Source organism: Zosterops lateralis (assembly GCF_965231275.1).
Source record: "Zosterops lateralis genome assembly, chromosome: 5".
In the NCBI taxonomy this organism is placed as follows: Eukaryota; Metazoa; Chordata; class Aves; order Passeriformes; family Zosteropidae; genus Zosterops; species Zosterops lateralis.
This window is the reverse complement of record NC_139766.1, coordinates 48,132,389-48,144,808: the sequence shown is the minus strand read 5'-3', so window position 1 is coordinate 48,144,808 and position 12,420 is coordinate 48,132,389. Positions and strand designations below refer to the sequence as shown.

Genomic DNA, 12,420 nt, shown 5'->3' with positions numbered 1-12,420 from the left:
TCAAAGCAGGGGGTCTGTACCAGTGTGATATGAGTTGTTTTCAAATTTAATAGCCTTAAATTAATTTTTCTTCTCCCCTTTTTGTGGATTGTTAAAATAACAGATGACTTTTTGCTGTGTTTTTTCCCTGTCACTCCTGTCTCACAGATTCACCACGTCATTTCTGGTGGTATCACTTAATCTGCTGGCTGATGAGTGCTGCTGGCATCATTTGTATCCTGGTTGCTCATGAACACTACACTGTAGATGTCATCATTGCCTACTATATCACCACGCGGCTCTTCTGGTGGTACCACTCAATGGCTAATGAAAAGGTGTGTAGCAAATACCTTCACAATCAAGTGATTGTGAAGGTATTTAACAAGTTTGTTAAAACTGCCTAAAGGTGAAAATTGATTCTTAATTTCAGAATAAAAATAGATGTTCTATATTGAAGTTTAAACAGAATGGGCAAGGAGTTTCACTTCATTGTTATTTAAATATTAATTTGTCTTAAAAATACTTTTTGAGGTTTTAATGCTGTAATTGATGTATAGAATGGCCCTTCTTTGCCTCAGCTTATGTGGAAGTAGTTGAGTAATAAAATTTCTGGCCAACTGAAATTCCCTAGACAGTCCTACAATTCTAGTGACAGTTCTTGTGTAAATGTCATTAAAGGTACACTGTTCAGAAGGTTGCTGCTGTTGTTTCAACAACACTTACAAGTAGAAACATAGCTCTTAAGCCCATTTAATCTAATTCTCAGCTATTACTCATCATTTGAAACACGACAAGCCTGAAAGCACTCATATTGAAAAAGGCCTTGAGTGTTTTGTTGCCCCAAATTTTGCACAGCAACAAAGCATCCCTCTGTGTTTGTAGTATGCATTTGGACTATAATGTCTATCTCAATTCTGTGATTTCTAGCCTAAATACTCACTGCCTTTGCAAAAATTAATGTAAATGCATTGTATTTTTGCTGTTGTCTTGGCTTATTGTAATTGATTATAAGCCTTTAAACTCACAGTTGCCTTTTTGTCTTTACATGCTTGTGCCAATACAGACTTTAAAGGTGTCTTCACAGACGAATTTTCTCTCTCGAGCATGGTGGTATCCAATATTTTATTTCTTCGAGAAGAATGTGCAAGGCTCTGTTCCTTGCAGTTTTTCCTGGCCGATATCTTGGCCTCCCAGCTGCTTCAAATCTTCATGCAAAAAGTATTCACGGGTTCAGAAGACAGGAGAGGACAATGAAAAATCTACCTGAAGAAAAGAAGGAAAGCATCTGCTCTGTTTTTTTCATTTCTGATTATTTTTTTTACCAAAACATTAATGCTGTAACCAAAGTTCTTAAGAAGACTGTAACTGAAGAAGTGGACCAAGCTTCTGTGCAATTGATGGAAAGACAATTGTAGACACATATATTGCATTTCAGACGTTTTCCTCTCATCAGGCTGTTCAGACCTATTCTACTCTTCAGTGCTAATGAAATGCACCACTGATGGGATTTTTTTATTAAAGAAAAAACGGAGCAGGACTTTGCTTTATTAACAAGATAGAGGTGCCAAAGACCACAGTAACACTTCCATTACTATCACTCATCCACGGAAGCACCCAAAAGTCTCATCTTCAGAGCTCTGGAGTGTGTAAAGGCAAAAACATGCTAAAATATGGCAAAGTAAAGGCATAATATTGACGTATTGAGGTGTATAAAAAAAAATAACACAATTGTGGGAAGTGGTTTGTTGCATGATTCTTGCTAATGAAGGTAAGGCCTTTGTGTGACTGGTACAGCTGGAAGCGAGTCTGACTTTCTTTACACACTGTGGGTATGAATATCTTAGGACCCAAAAATACTACTTAACACCCATGTGTTCTACTATATACCAGTTTTTACATTTTTATTAGTAATTTTATATTTAAACAGTTGTGCTACCTGATGAATTTGCAAATTAGAAATAGCTGCTAACATCAGAGCTCAAATAAAAATTTTATTTTTAATAAGGGACACAGTTTCAACATCTAAATCTTGAATTGCAGCTGGCCTTGTGTATATAGATATACAGTGCCTATCAGTGTATATAGATGCATATATACACAAAAGCACACACTTTAAACAAAAATATTTACTGGGAAGAGTGATCACAAGAATTCTTGATGGAGGCAAAAGTTGTACAGCTCTCATCTGCTTGAGGAATGCAAGGCCAGGTCCAAAATGGGGCTACATTTGAAATAAACATTTTAATTTTAGTAGCAATCTCTTGCTGAAGCTATGTAGCAGGTTTGCTTGGAAGCTGTAATTCTCCATTGAATTTCTTTTTTTGGTCTTTTACCTCTTGACACATTTCTGTGACTTACTTTAAAAAAACCAACCAAACAAAAAAGTGCTAAGGTGAAATATCTACAACAGCACAATTGCTTCAATTACAACCGAAAATAATTTAATACTAAATTACACTGTGGTAGAACTCAAATATAGATTTCCCTTTTTTCCTCAGGGTTTCAGTCAGCTAAAACGGCTATTTAAATAAGTTGGCTGAGAATGGGGGATGTTACCATGGGGTGAACATGTAACAAAACCACAGATTAACAGCTACCTGTTTCTTGTTGGTTTATGTTGCTTTGTATTGTTGTGAAAGCAAAGTAGAAAATTAGCACACCATGTTTAGTCATTTATATTCTGTATTATTTTCTGCAGTTAACTCAATGTTCAGATCTTCACTAAGACCTAATGAAAAGATAAAAACTGCATTAAGTGTTGAGGTGATACTAATATAAACAAAATGCTGCACATTTTAAGACTGTCTTGAACTGAGTGACAAGTGTGAACACAATTTAAATAATGACAACTTCAGTTAAAGTTATAAAATGAAATACAGATTATTCAAATATAATCATTTTCAGTTAAGGGGATCATTGCTCTGAGTTGTACATGAGAATATTTTTGATGTGCATTTCCAATATTTTTGTGCATTATCAAAATAATACAATAAAAAGTGTTCTTTTCAATACACTTTTGGAAAAACTTAGTTAAGAAAGAAATTCTGCTGCTGTTTGGTTTTGTTATTTAAAATGACCTTAGTAGACTCTGATAATGTGTCCCTGAAGTTGTGTGTGTATGGGCATATCTGTGCTTTCATTTGCTTGCTTCTAGCAGACCTTGAACAGCTAAAAAGCCAATATCGAAAAAACTTTTGAATCCTTTTTCTTTATCATATAAATGAATCTGTTCAACACCACTCAGTAGATCTCCCAAGATACTTGTTATATCTCTACTACTAGATAGATCATAATTTTTTAAGCTAAAGTCTATGCTTTGTGATACCTTAAATATGGTCATATTAATCTACTTGTAGTAACACTGTCTTTTAGGAGTTATGAATGGATTTCATTAGTGGTCACTGTGCCTTGAAAATAGCATGATGAAAAGCATTACTGAAGGAACTTAAGCAGTAGTTTTCATCTGGTGGCTGAAAAGTAAACACTTTGATAGTTTAGATATCTAATTGTCTGCATAACCACCACCATGCCTCAGTGGGATTTCTGTAATAGATCTGCAAAGCAGATCTTCATGAGGCATGAGGTGTTTAGGGTTTTTTACACTTATTCCTATTTCTGAAAGAAAAAAATGTGGAAGTGATAAAATAGAACCAAGTAAAGACTCTGCTTTTGTTGGGCTGCGTGAGCTTTCATTCTACTGCTGAATTTGATAGACTTCTATTGTAATACAAAAGGAAAGTTTAAGTAGCAGCTCTGGCTCAAAATACTTGATTGCTCTTCTGGCTCAGTCTTCCCCTAAGTGCTTAATATTTATCCATTGATGAAAGCTCTCAAAGAGATGTGTGTGTTTGTTTAATTAGCAGAAATGCTCAGTTCTGTGGGCTCTCAGTAGTTTTTAATTGCCTTTACAAACTTGCATGGTGTAGCTGTATTTGATGACTCTTTAGACCTATATGTAAGGTGATAAAATGGGGTAAGTAATGGTATACTCTAGTTCTTACTGCTATAGTACCTTATCCAATACAAACCACAACTGCTACATAAAATTTACTAATTTTAACATCTTGATCGTTGTATACAAATGTATACAAAGCTTAAAATATAGTTTCATCCTAAGAGGCAAGAGATTGCAGTAGGTAAAAAGGAGACGCTTGGTCTTTGCTTAGGCCTACGGTCAAGTGATCAGTATATTATTTGGTCTGTATATGCCCAATACTTTGTAATTTATTTTTTCCTAGTTACACGAATATTTCTCAGATGTCACATGAGCTTCTCCTTTACTGTGACTATAACATGCTCGACTTGACTGAAGAGCATTTACATGTTGAACTTTACAGCCACTTAATAAAAAAACACACTACATTTGTACACTTGACCCATCAGTATGATTTCAATGCTGATGGGCTTTCTTAAAATGCCTACTTGGATTTAAAATGTTCATTTGAGCATTTAAAGAAATGTGCTATTAAGTGGTCATGGTACAGATGCTTACTTCTACTGCCAGAAAGTGTCAATTTAAAGGCCCTGTAAATGAACACCTTTTTCGGTACGTGCTTAGCGCTCCCATGTGGCCATAAAGGGTACGAACTGTTAATCATCTTTCACTATTGGTTTCTTGGAAAGATCGCCACAGGTGGCGTAGTAGCAAAAATAGCTGTGCTGAACATTGCTATAAACCCTAGTATGGGATTTGCTGCCCTCCTTAAAAAAACAGTTGGGAGAGAAGGAGAAAAAAAAAGTTTGTTAAAATACACTACCTTCATGTAATAGAGAAATAAAGCTCAGCAACAGAGACAGAACTGAGAAGTCTTAAAAGAGATGAGAGGCCATTCTCCTAATTGAATTATTGCAAATCCACTTACCAGGGTCTTAAATCAGAATCTGTTCAATCTCTGGCTTTCTCCTATCAGTAGTATCTGGCTAGACAGTTTATCCTAAGTTGTTTGGTATTAACCCAAATTCTTTTTCTCATTTCATTAGATGAGATTTACTGTTCTAGAGACAGATCCATTAACTTCAGTGCAAGGGGAAGTCTTTCCATTAACTTCAAATGAACTGTCCCATACCTCTTTGTTGGTTTTACGTTTGTTCGTGGGGTTGTTTTGGTTTTTTGGTTTTTTTTTTAATGCATAAACATTGAATCTTAAGGATTCATGGGGTAATTTTGAAAATGAGTCCAAGCTGCCAGATGGGCTGGAACCATTTTGCTTTACTGGCAGGTCTCATAGTTGTAAAGCTCCATTGTTGTCTTGATATTGTTACAATATACATGTTTTGGAATTACCTAGAACTCTTATATGGGGACAAAAAATTAGAGTGATGCTATAAAATTGAACACTTCTGTATTGAAGTGTTCTATTCCAGGCATTGTAAAATCAATGTCTTAAATTCAGTTACTGAGAATAGGGATATTAAAAGTAAATACTCCTATTAGGCATCATTCAAATGAGTGTTGCTGCTTAAGTGCACATGAGAAAAATATCCTAGCATGCCATTAAAATAACTTTGCTTATAAGTAAGCCTTCATGTGCCACTTTGTGATGCTTCTTAGAATCCAGAGGGAAGTGCTGTGAAACAGAAAATATAGACAAAGGCATTTGTTGTAATATTTATAAGGAAAAGGAAGGAAGATGAAAACACTGAAACAGATGATGATCATATATTGCTTCTTGCATGAAATTGAGTTAAATTACACCTAATGTCTAAGAAGTGTAGATTTAAATTCTATATTAGTTCTGGAAAAAAAGAAAAAAAACAACCCAGACCTATAAGGAAGCAGCAGTATTAAGCACATCATTCTATAGCACAGCTGTGTTATCTCTGCTGGCTCTCATCCATAACTTACAATATAAAAAACCCAAGTCAGTGAAAGATGCTTGGAGATTAAAGTAGTTAAATATTATTAGCAGGTTTTACTACAAGCTGTCACTAATAGCTTCTAAAACAAGAACAAAGAGCTGCGATTCTTAAAACATGCTGAAGCTTTCTTCCACTTGGCTTCAGTTTCCATGGATTTAACCATATTGATTAAATCTCAATAACCTAAAAAGCAGCACATAAGAATGTCAGGCTAGATACAGGTAGCTCATGTATTGCAGGGAAACTTTCCAGTTCATCTTTCCTAACTAAACACTCAATGCCTGAATGATGTTTAAAGATGAAGTAACAGTACTGTGCAGTTTCTAACATGTATATGAAATACTGGTGTTGAGGATTCCTTCTTTCTACTGTAAATCAGTGATTAAAAACCCACAAAGGCTTGACTTCTTTTCAGTGAAAATTTTTTAATTGCAAAGGACTTGGAATTGAGCAAATAGCTAGCTGTTTGTTTTCTTTGGCTCTTGGCTCTGTACTAACCTTTAAGATGCAAACTAGGTAGGAGGAGAGGGCACACCACTTCTTACTAGGAGGGAGCAATGTGTGACTTTTTGAATTAAAGTTATATTGGCTGCATGTTACATGTAGTCTTATCTATACTACAGTTGAAAAAAGGTGCTGTATTATGCTCTTATAGTTAGTGTTTTCATTTTTTCAAATGATTCTGTATTGGTTGATCCAGTCCCTCTGCCAGATGAGGACTGAGTGTTTTTGTTCTTTACTTCCTGTCTATATGGTTAAACATAACTGGTTTTAGTTCTGGTAAGTGTCAATGGAAAAATTGCAGATCCCTTAGATACAGTATCTAAGGTGTTTTTGAGTGTCTGTGCATGGGTTTCTTCTAGGACAAGTACTCTTCTTTCAAGCTGTGCCTAAATAATAATAATGTCAGCTCTTGCATTTTCTCTCAGCATAATATGATCTTTAGGAGGTTAGCATTTGTGACACTGCAAAGAATTACTACAGAAGGAATCTCCTTTGAGCCAATTGAGATCAATTTTCACAAAGTATCTTTGCTGAAATATGTTTGAAGATGACTTTTGGGGTTGTTTTTGTTGTTGTTTTTTAATTAGGGGAAAAACAGAAATTAGTCTGAAATAAAAGCATCTTGAGCAGTTGGGGCTAGACACCATGCAGGCACATGGGTGTGGAAAGGAGTTTCTCTGGTATAAGCAATATTGGATTCAGTACACAGCAGCTTCCCTAGGAAGGCAAACCAGGTTGTACTTGTACTGTACAGGTGGCTGTGAGCCATCTTCACCTGTCCTGTTGAGTTTCTTTCAGACTGGCAGTGCAGCACTAAAGGTGGCAATAGCTAAAGAGTGAAGGTCGCTTACAAATCAAAAACTATAAATGGGGCTGAAAAGGCAAATCTCTGTAAAACCAGTGATCAGAGAGCTGCATTCCAGTTTAACGGAACATACAATTGGGTGTTACTTCAGGTGTGTGAGTCACATTTAAGATTGAGTGGGACAGTTTGCTTTCTAAATTATTTTTTTCTCATTAAAGATGGCAGGTGTGCTGAGAATACTGAGAGAAAATTTATTTCCCTGCTTACTTTTACCTCTACTATTGAATGGTTTGTGTATGAACCTTAAACAATATTTCAGGACTCCAACCCGTTTTACATTTCGAGTAACTTAGCAGTGCTTTGTTACTTCTGTAAAAACTGGGTTTGCATTCCCCTTTTTTCAATTTGTTGCCACTTAAAATGCTGCTTATGCTGAAGTCTGTGGTGCTTTAGACTCCTGTTTAACTACATCTGCTTCTATTAATTGTCTTTTCTAAATGGCTCAATACAGAAGAGTAGGATTTAAATTTAAGAAGGCCTCATAATTAACCCTAAAGCCAAAAGGCATTATTGTCAGACACATCTTTGCACAATTAGTATGTGAAAATAATTTCATGTTTCAAAACCTAACATGCTAGGACATACTTCTTTTCCCTCAGGAATCAATTCTTGATTCTTAAATGTTTGGCACATTTGTTTGTGTTTATTTTTGTGATTCAGGAGAACATGTGTGAGATGTGAAAAAGGTTCTAGTAGCTTTTGAGGTCAGCGTTATACCAAGGAACCTGAAAGTAAAAGCAGAAATAATGGTTTGGTGGCTGTGGTTCTCATGCTTTCCATGGGACTTTGAGAACTCTCAAGACTTCCCTAAAAACAGCACAGGACCTCACTTTGGCTGCAGCTTTTCTTGCATGACTTCTCCTAGGCTGGATTCTGTGTATCCATAACTCTGTATGTCAATTGGAGCTGGAGTTTTTTCAACCTTGGAAAAACTAGGCAAGAGGAGATGTTGGCTGCTGAGGAAACCCTGCATGGTAATACAAGAATGCTGTAATGTGTGCGTGATAAGAAACTGATAAGGTGGCATTGTTCTGTAGCTTTAGGGTCCAATTCTGCAAATCCTATGCCTCAGACTACTACAATAACAAATTGAGAAACCTTTGGTGCTGTAGTTTCTACTGATCTTTGCAAACTGGGTGTCATTTTCATACAAATTCTTCACAATTAGCTGGAGTTTGCTTTAACGTTGTAAAACTTTCAGGATAACACTATAACTGATACTTGCTTGGGTAACTGAGTGTTACAGTTTGCTGTATACATGCAAGAGATACCAGAGCTAGGGTTGTGATTTGTGCTGCAGTCTGTTCACTGTGTTAAAAAACCCAAACCAAAACCAACTATTGCACTAGCTGTACTTTAAAGAAAGCAATAATGGGAGCATCCTGTAGCTTTTCTCTCCAGAGGTGCTGTCTTGTCATGATCACTGCCAACTGTGAATTTGGTAAAAAAACATGTTAAAGAAATTGTCCTATGTGGTTTACTCAGCACATTCAAGTTGAAATTTTTTATGCTCAGCCTGTGTACTAATGAATACAGCTGGACTATTTAGATAACCACCTCTTTAGAAATCAAAAACCTTATATCCATTTATGGTGCTAATAATCTCAAATATTATAAAGAGCTGGTATTCTCTTATTACACATGAACACTAAGTAAGCTGTTGGGACACCTTTTCAATAAAACAAAATTTCTCTACATTTTAAGCCTGTTCCAAATGCTTTTTATGTAAATACAACACTTTTCTATTTCTGTTTTATATAAAAACTGCTAAAAAATGAATAGTATTTTAATACAGGAAAGCATTAGGAGTGTATATTGTTCTAAATTACATGTCCAATTCTAAATTTTCCCACATTTTAGGACAGCTAATCTTCTGAAATTCAGTCCAAAATGTAAGAATTGTACTAGGTAGGATTAAGGGATGGGCTAATAGTTTTAAAAAAATCATTCTCTGGCTTCATCATCACTGTTGAAGCTTTGGAGGCAGAGGGAAAGGATGTGAAATGGACAAAGCTGTATTAGGAGGGCACTGATTATGCAGTGTAAGTGTGTATTTTGCTGAAACTTTAAAAAAACCCAAACAACTTGTGATGGACATGACCATGTAACTGTCTGAAAACAGAAATGAAACAAAATTGTGAAGGCAGTTCACACCAGGACATTATAAAAACACGTGAAAGAATGTTAAGCTAGATCGTTTAGATTGTGAAACAACAAAGTAATTTTCTGGCTTTGTTTGAAAGCTTCAAAAGCAAGTTTTTCTTAAAATAGTTTTTCATCTTGTGCCTTCTGTTGCAGAAGCTACTGTTGCCTCTTCCCCTGCCCTTGCTTGTGATTTTATTGTATATAATGGACAGTGCACTTCCAGATCTGTGTGAGAGGCATTTTTGGGCAGCAGTACCTACACTTTCTATCTATAGAGAATACCAAGCCTTTCGTTCTTGTTAAAGGCCCCTTACTTGTGAGCTTACAGTTGTGAAAGTATCTGCCTGGGACAGGTAAGGCAATCCTGCTGTAGTCAGCTCTTAAATGAGCATAATGCCCTTAATTCACCTGGACACATGAATGTGCAGAGCAGGTGCCATGTCCTGGTGCACTGGTGGCACTGCAGCACACTCCTCTGCTCTGAAGTGCTTGTACCCTAAGTTGCTCTCCTTCATATACTAGAATAAGTTTTCTTAAATCACTTCCACCTAGTACTTCAAAAAACAAATGGGGTCTCTAAGATCTATTTGATGAAACTTCAATGTCAGTGCAAAAAATATTCCGTGTTTAGAGTAACTTAACTTAAAGCAAAAACAAGCTCACCGTGTAGGATAAAGCCAGGGCTGGGTGGGGTTTTTGTTGTGTGAAGGTGGATAATCTAGTAACAATAGCCTGGATTGTCTTCCTACTTGTCTCAGTGCCTGCTTTAATAGTAGGACACTTGAAAAAGCCAAAGATTGAACAAAGTCATCTGTAATAGTCCTAAGCCACAGTGAAATGTAGTTTTCCTATCTTAATTACTTGATGCTTCAGAGAAAATAGACTGTATTTTTTTAATTTATAAAAAAAAGTGCAATACCTACAGAAATATTAAGAGGTAAATGGCTGCGTGTTTCAATGCCCTGCAAAAACAAAACCTTTGCGAGCATGTGAGATGCACATGACCAAAAGTGGGGGTTTTTTTAGCTTTAGCTGCTGTGTTACAGACACATGTTTTAGTGCACTAGTGTAACTCAGAACTTTCAAATATTTTCAATGTGCTTTTGATGAGGAGAGTGTTTTCTATGAATAAAGTGCCTGTGGAAATAAAAATCAACAAGTTGCCTGCAAACTCAAATAAAGCATATAAAACCACAGCCCATCATACTTGAAAAGAATGGGTGCTAAGTGAGCAGCTGCAGAGAACAGCAACAGTCCTAAGCATTGATGGATTCAAAGATTAAGATAAGGCTTGAGAAGAATATTATGTTGCTTTTGAGTTTACTCTGTTAATTAAACTTCCAATGCTTCTGCTTGGGCCTTTACTCTGTTACTTGGTTATCTTCAAAGAAAAAAATAATTCCCTTAAACTATTCTATTTTTAATGCTTGTTTTCATGATAGTCTTTACTCTGGTGGGGATTTTTGTTTGCTTGTTATGTGGAGCTATTTTTTGACCTGTTAAATGTAGAAGTCATCAAATGCTTTGATTCCTCAGTTAGGGGTAAAAGAGATTGAAGAATAGTTTTTAAGTGCCGAATTAAAGAGGGTGTGATTTTTGTTATACTGATGCTAGGACTGAAGATGAAAGATTTCCGTGGAAAGTACTATAGTGCTAAAATGCTAAAACTTGTACCTGTAGTTATTTGGGGTGTACAGAATATTAGTAAAGTACTTAGATATGTTTTGCTCTTAATTTAATGCTTTAAAAAGAAGCTATCTGGTCCTAGTTTAAATTGGAGAAACTGATTTTAATGTTGCAACAACTATTATTTAAACTTGAAACATCCACTTCTGTACGGATGTCCACTTAGGTATGTTAGATCAAAAGGTACATTAAATCACTTAAAATTTTGAAATTAATCTCATTTTAATCAAAATTAATGTGCAATTTAGTCTCTGGACACCCTAGAATTGGCCATATGCCACTGAAACCAGTCTTTCAACTGCATACATAGGGAAGGAAGGCATTTTTTAAATCTAGTTTATCTTCTTGACTAGGAGGTGAGGCTAGATTACTCTTGTACAAAGAAAGTAGGCAAAACCAGTAATGTGTTTCAGCTGTGCTGAATACCTTAGCTTCTTATTTTTGCACTACAGAACTTAAACTTTTCTCGAGACTCAGATTTAAAATATCTTTATTCCAGTTAAATTTTCACCTGTTTTTACATATTTTTTCTAATAGATGCATTTTATTGGTGTACATTGTAATTAGCTACTGAATTTCTGCCAAATATGGGCAAAATAAAAGCTGCATTGTGTTCTGACAGTTTAAATCTGTTTTTAGTTTTTTGTTTAATCCATGGCTGGTAAAATGTCCACTTGCTGTTTAGACTAAAGAGACAGTTGCCTTAATTGCTCAGAGGAAAACTGACCTTGACCATTTAAAGCTTTATGTATTTCTGAAATTGCTGTAACTTCTGTATAATTGCAATAAAACCTTTTTATTACAGTTCAGCCACTATTTTACGAGCAACTCGTCACTATCTTTACTCAATGTTCAAATGTTAAAAAAAAAAGTAGTTTAACCCTTTTTAATGGATAAGCACTGTGTTAATGGATAAGTTCTGTGCATTTTTTTATTTTGGGGGGATCACTTTAAAGAAGGAGCACTGTGGGCAACACATTAGTACTTTTCTCTGTTAGTGAGGGGATATCAAGGGCATTTACTAAACCCACTGATGCTGCAGCAAAATATTGAGCAGACCAGACAGTGGAATTTTTCAACATCTAATTGTCTCTCTAGGGGTTAAAGTTCATATTGCTGATCAGCTGGGAAAAGTGCACTGAGGCGTGTGCTAGAGGGAGGGGAAAGTTTACCCTCAAAACCAGTTCTGGGGGGGGGATTGGAGTGTTTGGGTGTGTTTTGGGGTTTTGTGCGTGTGTTTGGGGCTTTTAATTAGTATTTTTATTTGAGGAAAGGAGGAGAGCTACGGGTTTTTTTCCTCTAAGATTTAAGTGCCTCTCTTCGCAGCCTCTCTGCTGTTCTGCGTTTGCCAAGCAGGAAACCCGGGCTGGGACAGGGTTAGG

General features: G+C 36.0%; 1 protein-coding gene across 4 annotated transcripts in view; it reads left to right on the top strand.

The window, feature by feature from the left end:
* SGMS2 (sphingomyelin synthase 2) overlaps positions 1-11,844 on the top strand; it is a 39,975-nt gene extending 28,131 nt beyond the window's left edge. For all 4 annotated transcript variants that reach the window (XM_083862422.1, XM_083862419.1, XM_083862420.1 and 1 more), the window contains 2 exons: positions 148-314; positions 1,043-11,844. In XM_083862422.1, the coding sequence (XP_083718548.1) occupies positions 148-314; positions 1,043-1,246 (371 nt within the window). In that variant the 3' untranslated portion in view covers positions 1,247-11,844. The remainder of the gene's footprint in view (positions 1-147; positions 315-1,042) is intronic.
* The last annotated feature ends 576 nt before the right edge of the window (positions 11,845-12,420 follow it).